At 53.4% G+C, this 26,706-nt stretch overlaps 1 protein-coding gene across 1 annotated transcript; it reads left to right on the top strand.

The window, feature by feature from the left end:
- The first annotated feature begins 138 nt into the window (after positions 1 to 138).
- BPIFB1 (BPI fold containing family B member 1) lies at positions 139 to 22,331 on the top strand. The gene is made up of 16 exons (XM_014796802.2): positions 139 to 260; positions 2,666 to 2,813; positions 5,651 to 5,786; positions 6,481 to 6,588; positions 7,499 to 7,645; positions 8,389 to 8,470; positions 11,418 to 11,481; positions 13,161 to 13,246; positions 14,236 to 14,415; positions 15,360 to 15,413; positions 15,902 to 16,060; positions 17,387 to 17,454; positions 18,346 to 18,391; positions 18,861 to 18,924; positions 19,908 to 19,984; positions 22,163 to 22,331. The coding sequence occupies exons 1-16, from the start codon at positions 156 to 158 to the stop codon at positions 22,193 to 22,195; spliced, it is 1,557 nt and encodes a 518-aa protein (XP_014652288.2). The 5' UTR covers positions 139 to 155; the 3' UTR covers positions 22,196 to 22,331.
- Positions 22,332 to 26,706: the final 4,375 nt, after the last annotated feature.

Below are 26,706 nucleotides of genomic sequence, written 5' to 3'. Positions count from 1 at the left end.
TCCCCTGCCACGTGCCCCAGCACCCCGCCCACCCCTCATGTCAGCCAGATCCTCCTTTCTCCAAACCTTGGGAAGCTGGAGTCCAGAGGCTGCCTCTGGGTGGGGCTGTGGTTCACAAGAAGCCACAAATATTTACCTTGGAGACCTCCGTCCAAATGCAGAGGGTGGCTGCCTCGTCGGCATCTGCAGGATATAAAATGACTCCCAGATTCACTGCCCAGCTGAGGAGAAGAGTGGGCCGAGGACTCCAACGTGTCCAGGTAAAGGTGTGCAGGAGGGGCTGAGGGTCTAGTCACCAGGAGGGTTCGGAGCTGGATACACCTGTTGGGGTCTGGTCAGGTCAGGAGCAGGAGGGAAGCTTGGCCCCGGGGTGAGGTCTCTCAGTCCACTAGGATCGTCTTGAGGTCAGGGCCAGGGGCTAGAGAGGTGCCCAGCTCCCTCACCCAGAAGACCAAAGAGTGGTGATGAAGGAATCAGACGGGCTGAGTCCTTCCCTGAACTCATCCTCATGACATAAACCCACTCTGCACTCGCCAGTTCCTCTGTGCCCAGCCCTGTGCTGGGGTGATTCTGGGTTCAAGAAGTATCAGACAGTCTTGGCCCTCGAGGAACTCCCAATATGGGCCAATGTGGTACATGCTGTGCTCAAAGAAAGCCCAGGGACATGGTGATAGAGGGCAGTCAGGGAAGGCTTCCTGGAAGAGGTGACATGTCGGTTGAGAAGCTGTGTAAAAGTTGTCTGGACAAAGGAAGAGAGAAAGCCATCCCATGCACAGGGAACAGCATAAGCAAAGGCCAGGAGGTGAGATCTGATGTTGTGGGTGTGTGCACAGTGCTTGGATTTGTGGGGGAGATGCCTTTCCACAGCAGGGGATGCGACCGTCCTCTTGGTTCCCTGAGCACCTCTGATCAGGGGAGGACAGGGTGATGCGCGAAGATAATGGAGGGAAAATGGGGTCAAGGTACTTGAAAGAAAAAGATTATGGAGTGGGGGTGGGGAGTGCTTCCTGGGCAAAAGAGCAGAGTACAGGGCGTCACCTCTGTCCTCTGGCTTTGACTGCAAAGTGGTTCCTTCTGACCCCAGTATTAGTAATAATAGCTGTCATAATCATAATAAAAGCTAATATCATGGAGCATCTGTGGCGTACCAGGCCACAAATGGATTGTCTCAGTTAATCCTCCCAACCCTGTGATGTAAGTATTATTATTATCCCTTATTTTAAAGATGAGAAAACCAAGACTCAGAGAGGGTAAGTCATTTGTCCAAGATCACACAGCAAGTGGTAGAAGCCTCCACTCGAGTCTCTCTGACTCCCAGGCCCATGATATCTCTCCTCCACCCTCAGGCCTCCTGACACTCAGGGATGGGGGTCCTGTGATTTGACAGGGGTCCCCTCGGCCCAGACCTCCTCGGTTTAGCAGGCTAAGATTCCCCATTTTCCACGGCTCCCAGAGGCCGTTCCTTCATTCAGCAACCATTCATTTATTAAACATCCACTGTGTGCCAGGCACCATGCTGGGTGCTGGGGACACAACAGGGAGCAGGTGGACCCAACCCTCCCTCCGGGAGCTCACGGCCTGGCCAGGGAGGCTGGTGTTGAATCATCGCAAGTGTCTCACAGAGCTCACGCTGCTCCAGCTCACGGAAGACACAAGTCATCCGGATGCCACATTTGTCTTTAGCAGCAAGAAACCCACATGGTGAGCCAAGCAAGGGCTCCGGTCTCCGGGTCAGCATCTTCCTTCCCTTCCCTCCCTACAGTCCACAGGAGGCAGAAGCTTCCATCGGAGGCTTGGAGGCAGAGCCGGGGTGCAAGCTTGGAGCTCAGGTGCAGATCCTCCGCCCCGTGGAGGGAACAGGGCAGCCTGGGGCCAGAACGCCCCAGCTCCTCTCCCAGGAGACGCCCGCAGCCCTCTCCCTCTCTTCCTCCTTTCTCTCCCTGGCTCCAAGAAGCCACCTACTCCCTCCTCAGGCCCCTTAGAATTGCAGATTAAGCAAACAGCTCTCCTACACCTGAATTCTCATCTCCCTCCTGCCTCCAAACATCCTGTCCCGGCACACACCAGCTCCCAGGGCAACACGTCTCCAAGTGCGGTCCAGGGTCTCAGGCTGCAGGAGAGGGAAAGGTTTACAGAGAAAGGGACACGTGGGCAGAGTTCTCAAGGATGAATGGGAGTTCAGCAGGCAAATAAGGAAGGGGGAAAGCATTACAGGAACCAGGAAGAGCAGGTGCAAAGGCGCAGACACAGGAGACAACAGGGTATGTTCTGGAAACTTCAAGCAGGTTGGAATGACTGGTACTTTATAGAGCAAGAGGAGAGTAAGCAGGCGGTGAAGTTGGCTGAGGTTGGGCCATAGAGGGTTTAAGTGCCAAACGCTATGGAGAAGGGCACTACTTCATTATGCCCATTTGCCAGGTGAGAAGACTGAGGCATGGAGAGGTTAAGTTGGTTGACTAAGGCCACGCAACTAGCACCTGGCAGCAGAGGCAGCACACAGACCTAAAGAGTTGGGCTCCAGAGCCCATTCTCTGAACCACTTCACTGAACAGCCTCTCCTGGACTCAGTGTCCCAAGTCAGCAGGCGTGGTGGGCCTGCCCTTGGTCTCTCTGCCCAGCCAACAGGGCCCTGTGCTCACCCCAGGTTCTGACTGGGTTCTGACAGGCCTGCCCCCTGCTACTACTGACCCCCAAGAAGATGGCCAGTCCGCAGACCTTCACCCTCCTCTGTGGTTTGCTGGCAGCCACCTTGGCTGGAGCCACCCTCAGCCCCGCTGCCGTTCTCAGCCTCAGCCCAGAAGTCATCGAAGAAAGTAAGTCTCGGCCGCCCAGTCCTCAGCACCATAAGGCAAGGGGGCAGGTGGAGCAGCCCTCCAAAGGAAGGAGGGAGCTCCCCGTCACTGGGGGTGTGCAAGGCACGGCTGGGATCCCAGGTCGAGGGTGAGACTCACGTGGATGAGATATAAAGGTTGGGGGTGTCTGTGATCTCAAGAGTCCATAATTCCAAGACCCCTTCTTAAATTCCATGATTCTCAAAACCCGCTACTCAGATTCGGTGGCCTGCAGGAGGGGTGTGGAGCGCTGCATGCGATGATGCAGCTGTCCCCCCTACTGCTGTTGTCTAAACCCCACTGCCAGCGCCCCTCCGCTGAGGTAGACCCAGGGTGCAGCCAGTCCCAGAGCGCAGACCCTCAGCCAGGAGTCTGGGGGCCTGGGGCCCAGGCACAGCCTACTACCCTCCAGCTCTGTGGCCCTGGGCAAGTCCCTGAACCTCGGTTTCCTCCTCTGGAAACAAATGAGAGGGCCTGCCTCCCGGGGTCGTTGGGATCACCCAATAGGACAGGAAGTGACAAGAGCTTTTGTGAACTCTGTGGCTGGGCTTCTCAAACCCGGCCCTTCTGACCATGTGGGTCAAATAATTCTTCATTGCTGGGGGCTGTCCCGTGCATTCTAGGATGATTAGTAGCATCCTCGGCCCAACTGTGACAACCAAAAATGTCTCCAGACATTGCCAAATGTCTCCTAGGGACAATGGGTTGAGAACTGCTGCTCCAAAGTGTTGTCCCAGGAGAGGATGATAATCAGTCGGCCCTGGAGGTGCATCTAAAGCACTTAGAGACCAGCCCTCCGCACGCAGCGGGCCTGGGGGGTGCTGGATGGGCAGGGGCAGGGCCAGGTCCTGGGGAGCCACACAGGTGCTATAGCCAGAGGAGGGATCCCCTAGTAGGGACAAGGAGCAGAGGGGCAGAGGTGCCCTGGGCCCATTTGGTGAGTCACAAGCACATGGAATTTCAGCCAGAAGGAGCTTGGAGATGAGCAGCCATGGTTTAGGTCTCCTCGACAGCAGAATCTGAGTCGGGGAGCTGTGGACAAGTGGGCGGTTTTGGAGGTGACCCCCAGAAACACCTGCAGGAGAGTGGGAAGCAAGGCAGGTAAGAGCAAGCCAGTCACCACTGGGACCGGAGCTCAGTCCTGCTGGGCAACTGTGTGAGTTAGGGCCATCGGGAGGCAGGAACCACTCAGTAAGCCCAACAGACAGGTTTGTATAAAGAATTATGAGGGGCCAGCCCTGTGGCTTAGCGGTTAAGTGCACGCACTCCGCTACTGGCGGCCCGGGTTCGGATCTCGGGCGCGCACTGACGCACCACTTGTCCGGCCATGCTGAGGCCGCGTCCCACATACAGCAACTAGAAGGACGTGCAACTATGACATGCAACTATCTACTGGGGCTTTGGGGAGAAAAAGGAGGAGGATTGGCAATAGATGTTAGCTCAGAGCCGGTCTTCCTCAGCAAAAAGAGGAAGATTAGCATGGATGTTAGCTCAGGGCTGATCTTCCTCACAAAAAAAAAAAGAATTATGAGCAGGGGATTGGAGTAACGGGAAATTGGCTAAGAAGGAAAAAAGAGAGAATTCCAAAGGATACCCTAGGGATTGGGTGGGGGGTCTAATCCAAGGACAGAAGAAATGTGGAGGGCAGGGTCCTCCCCAGACCTCATGGGAGGAGTGTGGTTGAAGACCACTGGCTGGTGGGGAAATTCCCTGAGCTGCTCCGGGTCAGAGCGGGTCCACAGTTGGCTGCTGAGGCTAGTGGGCAGAGAACGGCCTGCTGGGGAGCTGATGGAATTCTCTGGGAAGCCACTCCGAGGGAGGGGGTCGCTGTTGACTCCCTGGGAAGCCCTCTCTGTGACTGCCTGGAGGCGAGCTGGGGTGCCCGCAGGAGTCACAAGCTGCCCTCGGGAGCACTGCTGAGCACGCAGCCCCGCGCAGTGACACCACGGGAGCCTGGGGAGAGGAGCACACCAGGGCCAGGAGGGAGCACCTTCCTCCTCCACGTCACTCCAGAGCCTCTACTGACGTGGCTTAACACTGTGCCAGCTGGCCAGGGAGGAATGTTCCGGGGCCCTGCTCCAGCATCACAAAGCAGGCAGAAAGTGTGGCTTTGTTGCTGAGAGGTAAAAACACACGGGACTCTGGGACAGAGTGGGGCACACGTCTGAGTCATCCTGCCCGAGAGTCGAGGGAGCAGGGGGGTCATAAGCAGGCCCCATCGGTCAGTGGCTGGAGGCTGCTTCCGGAGCATCGATCTCCGGTGCTTCTGACCTGCTCGCGCACAAGCCCAATGGGCTCTGGCTGCCAGGGGAAAAGTCCGGCAGGGACCAGAACCCAGGGATCCCGCTTCCTCCTCTCTCTGCTCAGCACCTGAGGCTCTTCAGACAACGGGCCCACAGGACGTGGATGCCAGGGAATTGTTAGCAAGCGTGTTTTGGCAGCCAAACAGTCCCCAAATGGGCTTCGTGGAATCTCTGCCTCTTGACTCCGGAACCGTTTGCCACTGGCTGGTGGGAGGGAGGCAGGTCCATGTGCCCGGTGCACTGGCCAACGAGCCCAGCAGAGGCTGGCAACGCTCAGGGGTGTCAGTGGTCCCCCAATGCCCCAGCCTCAGTCTTCATGTGAAAATGACCCATCTGGGCCATCCTCCACAAGGCCACATCTGCACAGTGGAGACGCTCAGGATGGAGCCACCCATACCCCCGCCTTACGTCCAAGTCTGAGCAGTCCTGAGTGATGCCCCCTCCCAGCCTGAGCCCCCGCCAAGCCATCCTTCTTGCCCCTCCCGCTGGACCCTAATCCCTGGGATCTGCCTCCAGAGCTGACACAGAAGCTGAAGGACCACGATGCCGTCGACATCCTCCGCCGGCTGCCGCTGCTCAGAACCATGCAGACGAAGCCAGCCAGGGGCATCCTGGGCAGTGTGGTGGACTTCATCTTGAAGTACATCATCTGGTAAGTGGAGCAGAACCATGTTGGGAGGCAGGTCCTTCCCCACACCCCTGCCCAGGGCACACTTTGCATGCTCAATCCATCAGTCAACAAGCATCAATTAGTGTCAACTCTGCCTGACCGTGAAGAATGGATCAAACAAATTCCCTCCCTCAGAAGCTCCCAGAAGAGTTGACAACAACCATCAGAGAGTGACACAGGAAGCCTAATAGATGACCCCAGATGAGGGTCGGCTGGGGTGGGAGGGTGAAGGGATAAGGTGACACTTCCTAGTGGAGGTGACAGGTGAGCCAGTGACGCCATGCTCACCAGCAGACAAGAAGAAAATGTCACTCTAGCCAGAGGGACCAGCCTAGGCAAAGGCCTAGAGGGGTGAGAGTTGGTCAGATGGCTGGAGCTCAAACTCTAAGGTGAGGACTGAGAGGTCAGTGGGTCCAGATCACAGACGGTCTTACAAGTCAGCCCGAGGAGCTGGGATTCATCTCCTAAGTGGGGTGGAGAGAGCCACGGGGCGTTGTGAGCAGAAGTGGAGGGGAGGGATGGGGCAAGACCACGCTGGGGAGGAGTCAGTGGACAGGACTTGGGTCCGGCTGCTGGCTGGGCACCAGGGAGACAGGAAAGATGGAGGGGAGCTGGTTTGGGGACGATGCTCAGTTGAGCATGAGGCATGAATCTCATCTCTCTGTGTCCCATCCAGGCTGAAAGTCACCTCAGCCTACGTCCTCCAGCTGCAGATACAACCTTCAGCCGACAGCCAGGAACTGGTGGTCAAGGTCCCCCTGGACATGGTAGCTGGATTCAAGACGTGAGTGTCCCCTCAGTCAGGCACAGTGGGCCTGACAGTTTCATCCACTCAATCCTCCCTTTCCTCCACACAGGTATCTGGAAAAGAGAGTTCCAAGCTGAGGAAAGAGCAAGTGCAAAGGCCCTGAGGCAAGAGTGCACTTGCCTTGTTCAAAGAATGGCAAATTGCGGGGGAAGGGGAGAGTGGCAGGAGGTGAGGCCAGCAGGCAGCCGGGGCCAGACCACACAGGGCCTGTGGGCCAAGGCGAGGACTTGGCTTTTACCAAGTAAGATGGGAGCCATGGAAGGTTTGGATCAGAGGAGGAACGTGACATGATTTAACATTTTTAAAGAATCCATCTGGCTGCTGTGTACAGGGGCAAGAGTAAAGGCAGGGAGGCCATCCAGAAATTACTGCAATAATTCAGGAGGAGACAGTGATAGCTTGGATGATCAGGGTTTGGGGGTAGAAAAGTGGTGAGAAGTGGTCAGATTCTGGACACGTTTTGGAGGTAGGGAAAGACAACAGGATTTCCTGATGATTGAATGTGGGAGGAGAGAGAGATTGAGGAGTCAAAGCTGACTCCAAGGTTTTTACCTGTGCAACTGGCAAGATGGAGTGGCCAGGAACCAAGATGGGGAAGATGGTGCGAGAAGCAGGTTTAGGGAGGATCCACAGTTCAGTTTCGTACATGTTAAATTTGAGACTTCTGAGTAAGGAGTAGGGTATAAGTTTAGAAGCTGTTGGAAAATGCAGAGGATTTAAACCAGGAAAGTAATAAAAAGACTGAGCCTGGGACATGTTGGGGTAGAAAAACTGGGGAGATGAGGAGAACCCAGCAAAGGAGCTTGAGAGGGGAGGTGAGAGAGCCAGGTTTGCTCCAGCCTGGGGCTGGGATGGTGCTCACAGCGTCGGGCACCTCCACTCCCAGGCCCCTGGTCAAGAGCATTGTGGAGATGCACATGGAGACGGACACCCAGGCCATCATCCAAGTGCAGACCAGCGAGAGGGGCCCCTCTCTCGTCCTCAGCAACTGCTCCAATAGCCAGGCGGGCCTGCGCATCAGCCTGCTACGTCGGTGAGTGCCGCCACCTCCCGCTGGGTTCCCACCACGCCTGGGAGGGAAGCCAGGTGGTGGCCTTGCCCATTTTACAGATGGAGAACACTGAGGTCCAGAGAAAGAAAGGGCCTCCTGACTCTTTATCTGGCGCTCCTTCCAAGGAATCTGCGATGCCAAAGAAAGTTCAAGACATCAAGGGTGAAAGCCATAACCGTGGGATTTCAGGCCTCATGCTGGGAAGTGGGGCTAACATTTAAAGGTGGAAAGGAGCCGCCTTCCTAGGGCCCCTCAAACCACCTCAGGCCGGCTTGGGTGGAGCCATGGATAAAAACACACGGTGGACTCAGGCAAACGCATCTCCTTCATTTACTGTCTGGGCAACGCTGGGCAGGTCACCTCCCTGTGCCTCACCGTCCAGACCACAGGGAGAGGACCAGATCAGGCCACAGCCATGAGTAAGCACTCAGCATATGCACAGCACACAGCAGGCACTTAGCAGGAGAATGGGGAGAATGCCAACTGCCATCACCCCAGCCTCTGGCACAAATTTCTAAAGACGACCCCCAGCCTCTGCTCCCTGAAACCTCTCTGCCACCGTCTACACCCGGCTCAGGTTCTACTCCCAGCCCTGTCTCTAACAGGTCATGGGACCTTGAGCAAGTTCCTCCCTCCCCTGGACTCCGTCTCCCCTTCTGTCAAACGGGGGAGAGGTGGTCATCTCTGACCCTTCCTAATCTCTCTCCCCTTCTCCTCTCCGGAAGCTTCTCCTTCCTGGTCAACTCCTTAGCTGATAAGGTCATGAGCGTCCTGGTGCCAACGCTGCCCACGCTGGTGAGAAGCCAGGTGAGTGGAATCAAGGCCCCTCTGGCCTACAAAGATTGCTCCCCCTGCAGGGCTGGGGTGGAACTGCAAGCTGGTGCTTAGGGACCTGTGTCTCCTTGAGCGGGAGACTTCTGGGCCTGGATCACTCTTTCAGCAATGGGTCATTGAGTTCAAGGTAATGGAGCTGCCAGAAGTCAACCAGGAGACCTTGATCTGTGATGTGCTAATGAATTGTTAACAATTGACTCTGGAGGGAAGGGAGCCCTGATTTGTAGCATTCGCTGATTTCTCTGGTGTAAACCTCCAAGGCCAATTTCAAGCTACTGATGTGATGTCACTGAGCAGAGTTGGGAAGAAATGAGTAGTAGCATGCTATTTTGTGGTATTTCCACCACACAGACACAATAGACATAAAAAACCCCAAGAGCGATAGATAATATACAACGAATATATAGATATAGCAACAGATAAAATATAACAAAATAATTAGGAAAGAATGAGTTTTGAGTTTTCATTAACTTTGATTTTAGTATAATATATTTAGTCGTAAGTTTATATAATTTAATTTTTAATAATGTCTGGGCTTAGCACCGGGCTCAGAAATTCCTGAATGTGCAACAATTGGCCCTTGCAAACTGGTACAAGCTGGCTCTAGTATACCAGTCAGTGTCTCACACCAATCTATGGTCCTCAGGGGTCTGTCAGCCCCCCAGTCCTGTTGGGTTTATTTTTCTGAGTCAGTAAACTCAAGTCAATCTCAATTTATATGTCCCTTACATGTCACAGGTCAACTAAAGCGCTTTCAGTTGGATTCATCCACGTTGACTGTTGATTCCCATTGTAAATTCCAAGATGTATTCACAATAGCGTGCCTCCTGGGGTTCAAAACACCTTCTCAGATAATTAATATGTTTTTTATACTAAAACTTTTTTGAATTGAAAAGACAATGTAATAACTAAAAGAACTTTGGAGGGAAGTACCCACATTCTTCTACTTTAACTTGGCTGCATTTTCTCTTGTGCCTTCCAAACCCCATCCACACTCACTCATATTGTTACGTGGCTGCACTGGGAGTCAATGCTATTGGATATTCCTTAAGTTATATCTAGTTTCTATGCCATTGTACGATATTTGTAATTATTGTCATAGCTGCATCATATTTAACACTTTAGTAAACCATCCCAGAAAGCCTTCATAAAGGAATCTGAAAGTAAATAATTTTGTACAATTTGGCTTTTCTTATGTGAGATATTTTTTCTTTTAAGAAATCTTTTTTTCTGTTTAAAGGTAGGAGATTCTTAAAGTAAGGCCCAGCTGGAAATTTTTTCCAGCCTCCAGCAAAACTATATTTTAACTGGCATCATACTTTAATAGCTAAAAATGTATTTTCCACTAGAAAAGATGGCAAGAACTTGGGATTATAAAATGCTCCTTGCATAATATCTGTTTTTAAGGGTGAAAAGCCAAATATAGTGAATGATATGAGAAAACTGGTATTCCATTAACAATCCTGGTTTCCCATCATGATTCACTGGATTTGATACGATGGTTGTATGAATATGTTACTTGGCATGAAGGGAAAAGGCACCCTACTTTTAAATCTGGCAGAAGCCCATCTAGAAAATGCTGAAGACCCTTTCAGTGTAAATATGTGGGTCCCAACCCCAGCTGCACATCAGAACCTCCTGGGAAGGCTTTTAAAAATACAGATATCTGGGCTGTACCCCACAGACTCCTATGTAACTGGTCTGGGCGAGGCCCTAGTGTTGCACAAGATTCTACCTCCTCTGGAGAGTCTAACGTGTAGCCAGGGCTGAGAGCCCACTGGTGGAAGGGAATGAAGGGGAATTGTGGGAGAAGATGCCAAGACTGCCAGGGACACTTTTCCCAAAAAGAGCAGGCAGTCTCTTAGCAGTGAATGCTGGGCGTCTCTGAGCCCGATTCCTCCATCCTCCCTGGGTTCTGGTTGGCAAGGCAGCCTGGAGAGGGAATGGGTGTTTCATAGAATAAGTTAACATTTCTCAAAGTGCATTGTCCTTTCTCGAGAGTAGCAATGGGTGGTCAACCAGAGGTTCTCCCACTAGGGAAATTGTACCTAAGACAAAATGACAAAACCTCGGAGCACTGCCCTGGAAGATGGGCTGCCTAGACCTGAGGACAAGGCCTTTGGGTGCCAAGGGCAAGTGAGTCAAATGTTCAACCTCATCCTCAAACAGAACAGGCGAGACCAGGGCTAGGTGAGGCCAGGGTTCTCACTCTCGGCACTGTTGACATTTGGGCCGGATAATTCTTTGTTGTGGTGCTGTCCTGTGCATTGTGGGATGTTTAGTAGCATCCCTGGCTTCTACCCACTAGATGCCAACAACACCCCCCCAACAAGTTGTGACAACCAAAACTGTCTCCAGAAATTTCCAAATGTCTCCTGGGGAACAAAATTGCCCCCTGCTGGGAACTGCTGGCAGTTCTGAGGGGAGAAGAGTTCAGTGGGGAAAGGGATGTGCTGGGGCTCGAAACCCCCAAAGGGCACAAAGAGATAGTCCATGAGTCTGGTTAGGTCTGTCTTTCTGGCCTCTGTTATAGAGTCCAACACGCAGAAGGGACTCAGTAACAATTTGTTGAATGAATAAGTGAATGAAGGAATGAATTCTCCATTTCCCTCTCATGGAAAACGAGGGCTCTCGTGAAGAAAACGAGGAGTCTGATGGGGAGGGCAGCTGGCAGGCCGGGCGCACCCTGGCCATAGGGCAAGGGACATTGCCCAGGCGACACTGGGGGCTGGGGTAGGTTCTGAGCAGCAGGGATGGCTCTGGGGGAGTGGACGAACCACTGAGTCCTCAACCCCATGGATGACAACCTGGCTGGCCTGGGCACAACGGCGGGACTCAGGCTGGGCAGGCTGGGCACGGTCACTGTGGGGCTGTGTTCCGGCCCCTCGCTGATGGAAGCCCTGCCTTTGTGCTGTTGCAGCTGTGTCCCGTGATCAAGGCAGCCTTTGAGGACATGCGAGAGGACCTCCTGCGCCTGGTGAGGGGTAGGTGCACCCCTCTCTCCCATCTCTTTTACGTTGTTGCTGAGCTGGCCGCCAGGCCCTTCCTCTGCCCAGGGCGCCTCCCCAGTCAGGCCTGAGCAGCAACTCAGCCCAGCAGCAGGCTGGAGGAGCAGACGGGAATTCACGACTGTGACTTCATGAGCACCTACTACATGCAAGTTTCTATGTGAGCCAGCAGGTGCTCCAGATAAACCCAAGTTCAAATCCCAGCTCTGACATTGACTTGCTCCGTGACTTTACGAAAGCCAGCTCCACTTCCTTATCCTCAGTTTCCTCAGCTGTAAAATGGGACTTATACATCCCTACCTCACGAGTTGCTTAGTGAGGATGGAAAGTTACCAGGAAAGTTCCAGGCACACAGCAGGTGCCCTGCCTGGCACAGAGAAGTGCTTACAAATGTGTGCTGAATGGATGAATGAATGAACGATACAGACACCACTGTGGGCTATTAGACAAGAGGGAACAGGGAAGAGACAAGATGTGTGCCCAGGAAGGATGTCACGTCTCCCTCGCCAAGAGTAGCAGAGATCAGAGGACACAGGCTTCTGCCCCCACCTCGGGATTCTGCCCTGCACCCCTCAGAGAGAGAATTGGAGGGAAGAAGAAAATTCTGCCGAGTACTCTTTTGGGATCTGAAGAAGCTCATTTAAAGGGCCAGCAGAGGGGAGTGGGAAGAGGAGAACGGAAGCGACATGCACTGAGCACCACGGAGCGCCCGCTGGGCTGGGCATTCCACACGTGCTGTCTGGCTGACTCCTCAGACAACTGCATGACGTCGTGATCATTCCCCACTTCACAGAGAAGAAAACGGAGGCCCAGAGAAATTAGGTCATTTGCCCAAGTTCACAGAGGAAATTAGTGATAGGGGAGAGCTTAAACTTCATTCTTCAAGTCCAAGTCTGGTGTAATTCAGATCTGAGCCACTTTACTAGGTACCCGTCCTGGCCGCCCTGACACTGGTTTTACTGTTTTACCCACACTGTAGGATGAGGAAACACTTTCAGAGGTCAGAAGAGACTAGCTAAGGTCACTGGGGTCAAACGGAAGTCTACCTGGCTCCTCTGTTCCCCCGGGGCAGGGCGGGAGGCATGCGCCCCCTCCCCGCCCTCCCCTTTCTCCACCCAACAGCTGGGGCAGAAGAGACGCCACCGCCACCTGGCGGCCGAGTGGGGAATCCCCGGATGAACACAAGCGATCCAAGGGGCAGACCCAGGTCCTGCCTGGGTGAGGGGTGCAAATCACAGTCTGGAGGGGAAGGTGGGGAGTTATAAGCAAGAGGTCAGTTTGGTTCCAAACCAAGACTTTGGCATAGGACTGACTGGGTTCAAATCCTTTCACAGTATGACCTTGAGCAAGTCGTTTCACTTTCCCGAGCCTCGGTTTCTGCATCTGTGAAATGGGGGTAATGATAGGACCTGCCTCCTAAGGTCATTGTGATGATTACATGAGCTAACACACGCAGAGCTTTAGCACGGTACCTGGCAAGATATACACTCCATAAATGTCAGTCGTCACCACCATCATTGTCATCACTCCTGCTCTCCCTACCTACCCCCCAACTCCGGTGCAATAATGCAGCTCCAGCCGAAAGCAGCCCCCAAACCGACCCCATCTGATGCTGCCCTCCACCCTCACAGAACTTTCTTCTTGTCGCTGAGCAGTGCCCCTTTACCTCGGCTCTGATCACCTGGAGTTTGACCTTCTGTCTCCTGCCATCAAGGATAATGCCATCCAGCTCAACCTGTGGGTGAGTGTCATGGGACCTCGAAGATAAAGTGGGGACATCACTGCCCTTCTCTGACCGCCAAGGGTCAGACACCATGGGTCTGTTTCAGGGGAGAAAACGCCAGTCACAGTTAGGACACACAGGCTGATTTAGAAAAATCTCAACAGGCTGAACGTGTCCCATGTAAACCATTCTGACAGAGAAAAACCAGCAGGTGGAATCTAAGGGCCACACACAGGACTCGACCCTATGATCTGTCCTCCGAACCTGAGTCCCCAGGCAGGGGCAGGAGTGTGCGGCCTGGGGTTCTTGGTCCTTCTCCAGGCAAGCCCCTGCCAATCCCCAATATCTGGGTCCGAGGATCAAGACACTGAGATCACCCAGGACATTGAGGATCACACAGACCAAGTGTCTCTCCCAGCTCCACAACTCCCCTGCTGTGTGGCTTAGGGCAAGTTTCTTCACCTTTCTGAGCCTCAGTTTCCTCATCTGTAAAATGTAGATAATAATAGTCACCAAGGAGAGGATGAAATGAGACCGCATGGGAGCCCGGTAACTCAGCTGTCCGTGAAATGTGGAGCCACACACTCACACTGGGGCTGGACTCCCTGAGGGACCAGGCCAACCTGGGTGCACGAATCCCAGACCAGTTTTCATGGACCCCTTGGAAAACTGCAGCATCAAACACTTCCATCCATTTTGTTGCAGTTTTGAATTTTCCCTTCATCCAAAGGATTTGTGAGGTATCTAAGTTGAAATCTAAATGCCAAGTAAGACACCTAGGTTCAAAAAAAATCAGAGGTTATCTGAGTGGTGCAGGTAGAGTAGACCTTGCTAGGCACCTGAGATAACTCAACACCTATGGCAAGGCACTGAGTTCCAGGCTAAGCTTCCTGGCAGCAAATGCAAAAAGGGAAACAGGCTGAATGGTGTCATTTCCTTCTAGGTTGTTATTGAGTAAGTTGTAGAGTTTAAGTTCCCAGCGAACTCTCTGCTGTATGTCTCCTTAGGCCAAGTCATTGGACGCGCAGGGAGAAGTCACCAAGTGGTTCAACGAGTCTGCAGTTCCCCTGACGATGCCAACCCCGGACGGTGAACCTTTCAGCCTCACCGTAAGGCAAGATGTGGTGAAAGCTGCAATAGCCACCTTGGACCCTCCAGAAGCACTCATGGTCCTGTTGGACTATGTGGTAAGCCTCAGCAAGGGACAGAGGATGGGGCCACCTCTGCTACATCATGGGAATTTCCTGAATCAAAGAGGGCACAAGGACCCCTTAAGCCCCTGAGCAGGAATCCCCTCTCAGGCTCAGTTTAAATACCTCCAGTAATGGAGAGCTCACTCCGTCCTCTAACAGACTGCATGTCTGACATATAGCTCTAAAGCTGAAAATTTCCCTGGAGACATCCACCCCTAGACCTGGTTCTGCCCTCTGGAACCTGAGACACCTGCTTTCTCTACCAAATAACAGTCCTGTCGAGCCAAAGGGCATCTTGGATACTGAGTGGTCCAGGGATGGAAATTGTACCACTGCCCTTCACTATGGGGCCCATGGCAGACATCACTAATCAATCAGGGCCCTCCTTTCTATTGAGCCTAGATGCCAGCACAGCCTTGGAATCCAACACAGCACAGCAGGCAATCACCAGTCATCTAGAGTGTGCCACCTCCTCCAGGGTGACAAATGAGGAAACTGAGGCCCAAAAGGGGGAAGCGTTGGCCCAAAGTTATGCGAGAGTGTCAGGACTTCACGTCAGCTGACAGGCAACACATCACCAAGCTCTTGAGGATTAGAATTCAGCACAAGGGGCTGGGATGATGAGAAAAGAGGAGTCAACCAGCAACCACAGTCATGACTGTAGCCAGAATTGGGTCACTTCTCTACGTCCTCTGGGAGCAGGGAGCTGCCCACAGACCCCAGCCACCACCAACCCCCAGTAAAAGTCCAGGCCAGCGGGGCCCCCATGCCTCACGGCAGCTGCCATAGGGCTGTTTTCCACCAGTGACGGACATGTGGCCTGGACCACCAGGCCCGCCCAGCTTTTCCAGGGTTCCAGGGATCCCAGCAGCGGGGCTACTGGAGGCGTGCCTCCCCTCTCCGCCCCCTAACCTGCTCTGGCTTCCTCTCACCCTCAGCTGCCTGAGCTGGCCCGCCGGCTAAAGTCGAGCATCAAAGTGATCAGTGAACAGGTTGGTCCATTTGCCGTCTGCAGCTTGATGGGCGTTTGCTGTGGTCTGTCCACTGGCCTCTGGGGAATAAAACACGCGTAGGCCCGCTCTCCTTCCTTCCAGTACTGGCGTCTTTTACAGACCAGATCGCTGTCCCCGTGGAGATTTCAGTCTAGCAGGACAGTTTGACCTGAATCAAATAATTGCACAGATAATCAGTTACAAGCGTGGTGACAAAGGACAGATCCTAGGGGTTATGAGAGCGTTACTGGGGCACCTGATATAGTCTGGAAGACTAGAGAGGGCTTCCCTGGAGGGAAGGGTACTCCAGACAGAGGGGGATAGCAGTCCATTCCAGGATCCGAGAGAAGGACAGTCTGGCTGGAGCACAGAGAAGAAGCAGGAAGGCCGGGAAGGTGGGCACAGGCCAGGCCACGTGGGGCCACACGGGGCCTGTGGGCCGTGGCGAGGCACTTGGGAGGCTGTATATGGGTCTGCTGTCCTTCCAGGCTGCAGATCAGCTTGCACCCACGCAGATCGTGAGGATCATGACTCTGGAGACCCCAGAGCTCCTTCTGGACCAGGGCATGGCCAAGGTGGCCCAACTGATTGTGCTGGAAATATTTGCCACCAGCGAAGTCCACCGCCCCTTCTTCACCCTGGGCATCGTGAGTTCAGTTGTCTGAGATGTTGGGAGCAATCTGGGGGATCCTCCTATTCACTGTTCCTGTTCACCCCTCTTGCTTTGCTAAACGTTTCCACCACTCTTGTCACCCAGCAGAGTGGAGTGGGGGGAGCGCTAAACCAAGAATTGGGAGCTTTGGGGGCCTGACTCTGACCCTGTGACTTATTAGTCAGGCCCTTTGTACCCCACTCGTGGGTCAGTCATTGGTCACCAATGGCCCCCAGGGAGAGGAGGAACTTAACCTCCCAGCCAGGCAGCCCCATATAGTAAGGGCAATGCTCCAGGGAGGGGACAGCTGTGACCTGTTAGCAGCAGCACTCAGCAGCTGAGGGGTGGATGCCCTGTCCTATAGAGGGGATCCAAGTGGGGCACCAACTGCATCCACCTCAGGGGGCAAAGAGAAGAGAGAGACGAGGCAGGATTCGCGGTTGGGCACTGGAACTGTGCTTAACCAAGGAGGCTGGATGGTACCTGGTGGGTAGAAGGAGGCTAATGTAGGCAACTATCCTTACAGCAGGGTTACCACGTACAGCTGTGCACAGCAATTGTCCACACGCAATTCGCAAAGACTGCAGGATGCACAGTGCCCTGGCCTCCTGGCTTGGAGGAGATTCCGGGCCCCCACCAGCAGTGGGAATGGACTGCCGGGCCAGCCTCACTCCCTGGTGACCTGTTCCTTCGTGGCCAATGGCAGGCATTTTTCAAAAGGCCGCCAAGCCCAGGCCTGTTTGTTCTCTGGATGTGGCTGACCTGGAGCTAGAGCCTGGCACTCTGCCCTCAGGTCTGCAGGTCAAGTTGATGTATATCTTTGGCACCCATATTTGAGACTTGGCTTAGCTTCTGACCTTTCTGATGATAATAATGGTTAACATTTACCAGGGGCTTAATAATCCTCATCCCTCGGTTTCCTCTCTTCTACAATGGGGTAATAATAGGGTTATTATCCTATATCCAACTTCATAGCATTGTGAGGATCAAAGGAGAGAACCATATAAAGTTCTTAAAACACTGCCCGTCACACAGTGAGGGCTCCATGCTTATTGGCTGCTGTCATCATCATCGTCATCCTCCTTCCCCACAACAGTCCCGTGTGGTCATCTGTTCAATGGGGAGCGGGTACAGGTAGTATCCCATTTAATAGATGAGGAAAGTGAGGCCCAGAAAGGTCAAACCCTTTCCCAAGGTCACAGAGCCAGAAGCTGAGATTCAAATAGGTCAGCTTGACCCCAGAGCCTCCTTGCATAACCCCACCCCCCACACTTGACGTGTTCTCTTCAAAGAAATGGGGCCTGGGCTTCTCTTGTTGCAGGAAGCCAGCTCAGAAGCTCAGTTTTACACCAAAGGTGACCGACTCATGCTCAACCTTAATAAAATCAGGTAAACATGTAAATTATTATGAAGATTCTGGGGATGAAAACAAGTCTCATCTCATTCCACTGGGTTTCTTTAAATACCCAGTGTTTCGAGCCTCTGGGGTGTGAGCATCGAGAAAAGGTGAGGGAGGCTGCCCCCCCGGGCTGTCCCGCTGTCGAGGACTGAAGGAGAGAGAGAGAAGGAAAGGGAAGAGCTTGCAGCAGCCATGGGGCAGCCTGACCCTGACCACAGGAACAGCCTGCCCAGCACCGTCTTCTGAGACTTGGGTGCCCATTCTGGACGCCTCCAAGACAGTGGCAGCTACAGTCATGCCCGGATGCTGAGCACCCATGGAGCCCAGCCCAGAAGTGCAGGGATCCAGCTGCCTGCCCACTTCTCCTCCCATCCCACCATCCCCCTGCCGCCTCAGAGGGAGTTCAGGGTTTGCAAGCTGGAGCCTCCTGGGACCAGTCAAGCCCATGGATGTGTTTTGATCAGCCCACATCGGGTTAGGGTTTTTTAAACATAAATTAGTTGTCAACATATAAAAATCAGAATACCTAGCCACCGTGGGCCTGCACTCCTACATGGCAACAAACAGCTGAGCTGGGAATAAGTTACCCCTTTTAGAAGCAGCCTAAACTCCCCAGTTCACCACAGTGAACTCTCTCACAGTTCACTCACTCCTGGGGGTGGTTTTTCTGCTCTTTGGACAACTATTTGTTTTCTGTCTCCTCCCCACCCCCCACCCCACTGCAATGTAAGCTTCATGAGGCCAGGATTTTATTTGGTCCACTGCCATATTTCCAGAGCCTGCACTGTGCCTGGGACATAGTAGGTGCCCGATACACAGTTGTTGACTGAATAAATGAATGAACTCCAAGGGGCCCTTCTCACGGGCATCTTCTGTTGCAGCGCCAATCGAATCCACCTGATGAACTCGGGCATTGGCCTGTTCAACGTGAGTATTAACAGATCTTCCCTTGAGACATGGGGGATAGCCCAGGATGGGCCATTTCGAAAACAGACACTGCCCAGGGTCTGCTTTGAACGAGGTCCCCACAGGCAGCCCCATGGTGGGCTGGCTGGCCTCCACAGGCCACAAAGTCCAGCCTCCTGGCTCAGGCATTCACTGAGCACCTAACAGAGTGGTGGAACAGAACAGAGCAGGGCAGTGGAGCCCCTGAGCGTGGGGGCAGGGGGCGCATCCCTTTAATGCACCTCAGTCCCCCCATCCGCCAGGGCCCCAGGCCAGCTGAGTTTGTGCCGCCGCCAGCCTGTCTGGTCCCTGGGAGCCCTTGCAGCTCTGAGCAGCAGGGGACCTGGGATCCTGGCATTTTCACTGGCTGCCCTCGTGGTGGGGCCGGTGGGAATGGCTGGGAAGACTTCGGCTGCTCAGCCAGGGTGACAATGCCCCTTCTCTCTCACAGCCTGAGCTTCTGAAAGACATCACCGCCGAGATCCTCGCCTCCGCCCTGCTGCCAAATGAGAACGGTGCATCCCTTTGCTACCCACCCCCACACTCCCCAGGGCTTTGCTGGTGGTGCTTTATTCTACTGCATCTACCTGCATCTCCACGTGGGGCCCCTTTCATTCATTTTCCGCCTGTCCTCAGAGCCTAGTTCAAATTCCATCTCCTCCAGGAAGCCTTCCCGGTCACCCAGCTGGAAATGACCTCTGCCATCTCCAACTTCCCAGCCCAATTCCTTTACTAGTGGCAGAACCTAGGCGTGCAATGATGAACCAGGCAATGCCCAGCCTCACAGGGCCAACAGTAGGAGAGTCGGGGGTGTAAACAGACAACCAGAGCACACTCCATGGGCCTCAGGTAGACCTGGGTCCAAGTCCTAATTCCCCCTCCTGCTGGCTGCCTGGCCTTGGACAAGCTGCCTTATCATCCTGAGCCTGGCTTTCGCCATCTGGAAAACGGGGGAATAAGAGTGCCCTCCTCAGAGGCATAAAAGAGATGCTGTCTGTAAGGGCAGAAAGGGGGTGCCAGGCACAGTCCCGGCTCAACTTTTCTCAGCCATTGCTGATGTTGGCATTGTTATTTGTGCTACTGTGGAGGAAGCCGAGAGAAACGGTGGAACTACTCTCATTAAGCCCCAGGTCATGGGGATGGGGAGAAATGGTAACCTATGCTAATTCTGCCTATTTTCATTGCTTTATTTGATTTGAGTGGGAAATCTCAAAGCATAGACACCTCTGCTGTGGATAATGGGAGCCCTTGATGGTTCTTGAGCAGAAGTGTGAGAGGATGTGAGGAGCCAGCCAGAAGCCAGTGCTAGAGGCAAAGGGTAGGGAAATGAGGCTAGGTGGATGCTGGGGCCAGAGAACCCAGGTGAGCAGAGGCAGAAGGGACAGTCTGAATCAGACATGCCAGGTCTCAAGTTCCCCTCAAGGAACTGTGAGCCTGCCCCGCGGCTGCCCAGTCCCACCCCAGGCCCACCAGTCTCTGACCACATTTGTTATTTCAGGCAAGTTAAGATCCGGGATCCCAGTGCCAATGGTGAAGGCCTTGGGATTCGAGGCAGTTTCCTGTTCACTGACCAACGTGAGTGGGGTTAACCGTCCTGCCCCGGGGAGGTCACGGTTGCTGGGAGAGCCTCGGGCTGGGAGGTGGGGCCCACGTTCCACTCCTGGCCCCACTGGTCATTCACGGGGGACCTTGGGCAAGTGCCTTCTCTCAAGGCCACACTTCCTCATCTGGAAGTGTAAGGGTGTGACCGTCCTAGGCTGGGATCGATACCCCTCCAGCTTTTTCCAATCTATCTGTCATTCATTCATTCATTTGTTCATTCATTCAGTAAGGCCTGGCATGCAGTAGATGCTCAATAAATGCTTGTTGAGCGAATGACTCTCATTGGCAGCTGCTGGGAAGGGAGCTGTAGCAGCATCACCCCCACCCCCGAATATTATCATTAATAATATTTAACAGCCCCTAATTTTGTACCAGGCACTAGGGTATAGGCTGCATCTTGCTCAGTCTTCATGCCCACCCTATGCAGTGGGTCGTGTTGTAATCCCCATTTTACAGATGGGAAAACTGAGGATCAAGGATGGCAAGTCCATTTCCAAGGTCACATACTCAGTAGGTGGCAGAGTCAGGATTGGCACTCAGCGCCTGTCCTGATAACCCCCTGCCTTGAGCCCCCACTTCTGCATCAGCCAATGACAGTAAGACGGGCCCATCTCAGAGTCAGCCAGCCAGCGGGCATTTACTAAGCATCTACTGTGTGCCAGGCACTGATCACAGTAGTGAACAAAACAGACAGAAACCCCTGCCCTCCTGGAGTTTCTAGTCCACTCTAGAGGGACAGACACATTGAAAGGGGATTTATCAACAACTAAGAAAATCCACAGGTGACTGCCCACCCTTCCATGGAAGGTGTCCAACTCAAGGCCAGGGAGGTACTTCAGACCAAACCTTTTACTCTTATCAGTCCTGATTTGCCCAAAGCTGCAGATTGGTACCACTGAATGCCTAAGCTGTTTAGTTCTGGAGAAACCCACAGAGGAAAGGAAGTCTCAAAAATGCCCCCAACGGGGTTGCATTTGTGGGGAGGGTAGGACGCTTTGTTAACTAGCTTCAAAGGCAAATTGATGTTTGATTTATTATCAGCTGCCCATCCTCAAAAACCATGCCCAGCCTTCAGCTGGGGTTGATGGAGAGTAATGAGAAGGATACCGTGGATGGTACAGAGAGGCCGAGTCTGTCAGGGACCAGAGGACCAGTTCAAATCCCAGCTCTGCCTCTCGCTAGCCATGGACATCAGGCAGGTCCTTCGGCCTCTCTGAGTCCAGCTTCCTCATCCATAAAACCCAGCAGATGTCTGAAAACATGGGTTATGCACTAATGGACTACATTACAATGACCCAATTACAGCATGAGCAGTTTATCTAAGACACGTACCATGCTGGATTCATGTTGGACGGACAACTGGTGTCCACAAAACCGGAAGGCTGGATTGTTTGGTTTATTTCACATATCTCTTATTGGGGGACATTTCACAACTTTCCTCTTTTTAAAATCAACTTGCGTTGCATAATCCATCATTTGCAGTTTGCATTGGAAAGGTATTGTTTCATTCTTTGGATCTGTTTCCAAATTTCCTGTTTTGCTCTATTCATTTGTTTTGGGCTAACCGCACGTTGATTTCCTTTTTATAGCTTTATAATGTATGTTTTAAAATCGAGTCAAAGGAATGATTAAATGGATAGATAGGAGATAAAGCAAGTAGGGTTTAAAAAGTTAATGGTAGAATCTACACAAGTGTTCACTGTAAAATTCTTTCAACTTCGCTGTATGTTTGGAAATTATCATAAAATATTGGGGGAATCTAATAGATTAAGTTCCTCATATAACACTTAGTTTCAGAAAAAAGGCAGACGGTTGTTAAAATTTTAGCTGCCTGGGTCCCAATGGATACAACCGGAAATCTGCATTTTACACAACTTCTTGGGGAATTTTGGTGACCAGCTGGGCTTGGGGACAATGGTCCTACACAATCCAACACTCCATGTGCAGGTACTTTACCTGTGCCCCAGACCCGGGCATAGCATCACTGTTCACACACAGACGGTACTCCTCTGACCCTCCCAAGATTTCTGTATGAGTGAGTTCGGGATCACGACCCCCAGTGCCAGCGGTCACCTTGTGGAGGACAAACCAGCATAAACCACCACAAGGCAGGAGGTAAAAACCCATTTGACTGTTCTCCTCCAATTCCAGGATGCCCTTGTGGTCACCCCAGCCTACTCGTAGAACCCCAGACCGCTCTTCTCTTTCCCAGTGAAGACATGCACTGTGGCCATCGAGGGCAGGCTGGGTCCCAGCGGGAACGTGAGAGCCATCTCTGCAGACTGTCCCTCGCTGCAAGAAATAAATGCTCGTCTATGACTCCTGCAGTATGGCATGTATCTTTGTCTCAGCTCAGGAGTCTTTTTGCCCCTGGCGGGCTTGGGGACTGGACATCCAAGCCACATATGGGTCAAGTTCAGGCCCATCGGAGCCAATCTGGGCCATGTCTGAGCTATGTCTGGGGCATATCAGACCGCAAGTGGGTAATATCCAGGGTCTCGGCCACCTCCCTGGGCTTCAGGAATAAGCAAGCCAGTTGTACCCTCCTGCCTTCCGTGTCAGCCTTAAGACCACCTATGGTGGGACAACTTCTTTGGTGGGGGACACAGGTTTTGTTGATCTTGGCTGTGTGGGGGGTCGAGGGCTCTCTGCACAGTGTGACTCTGGCAGGAGCCTTTCAGTTCTGGCCTGGACCCTCGATGGTTGTTTGACCCTGGGATGTGGTTTCCCCTCCGTGGGCGTCAGTTTCCCTCTATAAAATGGGGAGAATCATAGTCCCCACCTTGGGGGGCTGCAGTCAGGAGGAAATGAGAGAGAAGTGCTCCTGGCACACGGAAGGTGCTCAGACAATGTCCTCTGTGGGTAATGTCATCGTCACTGTTGTTACCTGGCCTCCAGGATGCTGGCCTTATCACTGAAGGCCCTTCCCACTTGGACGGTGCTTGACTGCCATTGTCTCCCCGGCCTCTCTGATGCCAGCAGACTCAGGACAGACAATAGGGCCCCTGTTCTCCAGGCCCCGGGCCTGCCCCAGCACACACAGCCCTTCAGTTCCACGAGGGGCCCTGCAGCAAGGGGCAGGTGGGGGTTTTGGGAAAAGGCATTACCCAACTTCATGGCATAAAGAGGCGTCAGAACAGCTCACAGCCCGGGAAGGCAGCCAGGAAGGAGCTTCTCCAACCTACAAGACACAGACTAGGCCGAGAGGGACACGGAGGGGCCAGGACACGACCCTGCGCAAGGCGCTTTCCCAGGGTCAGCGGACAATTTGTGGGCAGTTGCTGAGTGCCAGGCCCTGTGCTGCAGCTCCCCACGTGTCCTCGACTCCCAGTCACACTTTGTGGTCTGCGTGCCACACATCACATTCCATTACTTTTCTAAATCATATTAAATCTGGGCTTGAACCCCCACTCACAAGGGAGATGAAAAAGTTGATCTCCATCTTGTCTGGAGTAGGTCTCTTCTGCCTCCCTAGGGTCATATAGGATCTGTTGCGGGAAGGGGGCTTTCGAGGAGCGTGGAGGATGGGCAGGGCCTCTGCTCTTGGGTCCCATTTGGTCCCAGTGAAGGGATCTCTGTCCCAGCCCACAAGATGTTGTCAGAGGCCAGTGGCTCCAACACCCTGCCAAGCTGGGCACTTCTGTAACCACGGGCCCTCCAGGACCAGCTCAACTGACGCCATCTCTTACCAACAGAGTGATTAAGAATTGTGACTCAACAGAGTGATTAACATTTCAGAAAATGTGCAGTCACATAGCCAGAGCGTGCACAGAAGAAGAAATCTTGTCCTGAAATGACTGCAGAACCAAAGGACTGGGGCACGACCAGAACGCGACTAGAACCTGGAAGTCAGGCTCTTTTTTTTTTTTTTGTGAAGACGATCAGCCCTGAGCTAACATCCATGCTAATCCTCCTCTTTTTGCTGAGGAAGACCGGCTCTGAGCTAACATCTATTGCCAATCCTCCTTTTTTTTTTTCCCCAAAGCCCCAGTAGATAGTTGTATGTCATAGTTGCACAGCCTTCTAGTTGCTGTAAGTGGGACGCAGCCTCAGCATGGCTGGAGAAACAGTGCGTCGGTGCGCGCCCAGGATCCAAACCCGGGCTGCCAGCAGCGGAGCGCGAGCACTCAACCACTAAGCCACGGGGCCGGCCCCCAGAAGTCAGACTCTTATCAGAAGCGAGGCGTCCCTCATTCAGGAAGATCGGTGTTAAAATTCCTTCCTCACCTCATCATAAAGGTTTAAAACCTTACCATAAATGTTTGAAGCCCATCAATCAAAACCAGTCCCTCTAGCATTTCCACGTGCCAGCCTATTCTCCCTAACCTCATAAATTTCACCCCAAATCCTGAATCGGGGAGACAGATCTGAGGGAACACACCCCCTGTCTCCCTACAGATTGATCTCGCAGAATAAAGCTGGTCTCTTTTCCCAAAGACTGATGCCGTAATTAATTATGCACATTGGGCAAGAGAACCCCAATTTTGTGCAGTAACACTTCTCCAAAACAGCCATGGCTGTGGTTCCCAGGTTCTGACCGCCCACAACCTCTGGGGCATAACCCACTTCCTTACCCCTTGGGGGCAGGGAACAACTCCACACTGGCTCCCACAGTGCCCCAGTGGGACTGAGCCCCAAGTGCCCACAGGGTCACTCCCTTGATAACACGCCAGGCTGCCTCCTTCCCTGCCTCACTTTCCCCTTCCCCACCAGCATCTCCTGGAGTCACCTCCCAAATCAGCTACCTGCTCCCAAATCCCAGTCTCAGGGTCTGCTTCTGTGTAGGCAAGCATTTGCTCTGTGCAGGTACCATGCTAAGGGTCTTCCAGACCTTCACTACCCAGCCTTCCCACAGCCCATGGCGCCCTTGCTGGACAAATGAAGAAACTGAGGCTCTGACAACTCAACACGACCACCAAGCAGCCTCTAACCATTACACCACACTGCCTGCCTCTATCTGCCCCTTCATCACTCCCCTTGGGTGGAGTCAGAACTAGCTAACACTGACCTTGCGTCTCCTGGGCAGCTGCTGCCTTCCAGAACCCACTCTTCCATCATCAGCCCCTGTGCCTGTGTGTCCAGCTGAAGAATGGAGCTTAACACCTACCCTGACCACGCCTCTGAGTTGTGAAAGGGAAAAGGACCAATTATGGGGACAATCCTGCGGAAAACCTAAAAGCCACCTAGAGATGAACGCACCTGCCCTTGGGATGATGCCCTGGACAGCAGCTGACGAAGGATTCCACGCTGACGCAGCCAACTGGCCACGCCTGCAGTGGTGGCACCGGGATTCTCACGTAGGAGGACCTTGCAGAGCACTTTGGTTGGGAGGGAGGTCTTGGTGTCTTGGAGCCGCATTGCACAGCAACACCGAATTTCCCTTTCACTGGGTAGCCGGTCCCCTCTCTGGGCCCTGATATCTCAGCCCAGTTTTGCCACAGACATGCTGTGTGACCTTGAGTAAATCACTTAACCTCTCTGAGTCTCAGTGTCCTCATCTACAAAATGGAAATTCAAATAAGTAACTTTTTCTGAACACTTCCTATGCGCCAGGTTCTGGGCTGGCGTCTACATGAGTTACCTCAATAAATTTTCACAATATCCAAAAGACGTGTGTGGATTTCTTATTCCCATTTTACAGATATGAAAGTGAGGCTCAGAAGGGAAAGTAACGTGTCCCCAGTTACACAGCTACTGAGTGACAGTGGGGATTTGAACCCCGGCCTGTCTGGCTGCAGAGGCACGGCATGGATGGCACACATGGAAAGGGCACAGGGGATGACCACAAGGTGGCCACTGGACCCCTCCCAGCCCTGCCTCTCCCCGCACCTGCTCTCCTCCACACACCCCCAATACACACCTTCATCCCTTGGCTTCTGTGACTGCCACATCCTGTATTAGGAGCCCTCTCAGGCCCCTCCCGGGAGCTGGAGGCCCTGCCCCAGGCTCCGCAGCTCTGATGTTGTTCCTAAGGGAAAGGGCCCACCCCCAAAACCGCAGGGGCCCCCCCACTTCCTCCCTGGCGTCTGCTGGCCTGGTCCCACTTGCTCGGGCCGCAGTGCCGGGCCCTATGAGTTTTGGCCAGAAGCCCCTTGCCACCAAGCGTCAAGAGGCCCCCTCCCTCCCCTGAAGAGCTCCTCTGAGCACAAGCCCCAGCCAGGGGGCCGGACTTCCTGCCCTGTGTCCACACACGCAGGCTTCAGAGCAGGTTATAAAGCTTGTGTGGTTCAGGGAGGCTGGAGACGGAGGCCGGGGAGAGATTCCCGACAGCCCCCTTCTTGGAGAGGTAAGAACGGGGAGACTAACACGGGCATTTCTCAAACGTTTCTTGGGCACCTACGATCACGTGGTGAAGTGGTGCATAGACTCTTAGCGCCAGGCCAACCTGGGTTCAACCCAGGATCTGCCACCTCCCACCTGCGTGCCCTTGGGCAGCTCATTTCTCCCCTCTGAGCCCCAGTTTTGTCGTCTGTAAAATGGGCCTGCTGTCAACGATCCTAGACCGTGTGGCAAGGACTCGACGACGTGATGAAGCTTGTGCAGCTCTCAGCGTGGTGCCTGCCACACAGTGAGGACTCGAGTAGAGGGGGTTGGTGCGGATGATTTCAGGCAAGAGACGGAGAGGGCTGGAAGACGGGGGAAGCACCGGGGCAGGAAGGGAGGAGAGACCCGACTTGGGTGAACTGACTGAGAAA

This window comes from Ceratotherium simum, chromosome 21 (genome assembly GCF_057802395.1).
Source record: "Ceratotherium simum simum isolate JZ-2026a chromosome 21, ASM5780239v1, whole genome shotgun sequence".
NCBI classification, from domain to species: Eukaryota; Metazoa; Chordata; class Mammalia; order Perissodactyla; family Rhinocerotidae; genus Ceratotherium; species Ceratotherium simum.
Note: the sequence above shows the minus strand (reverse complement) of the source record. Positions and strands in the feature narration are given on the sequence as shown.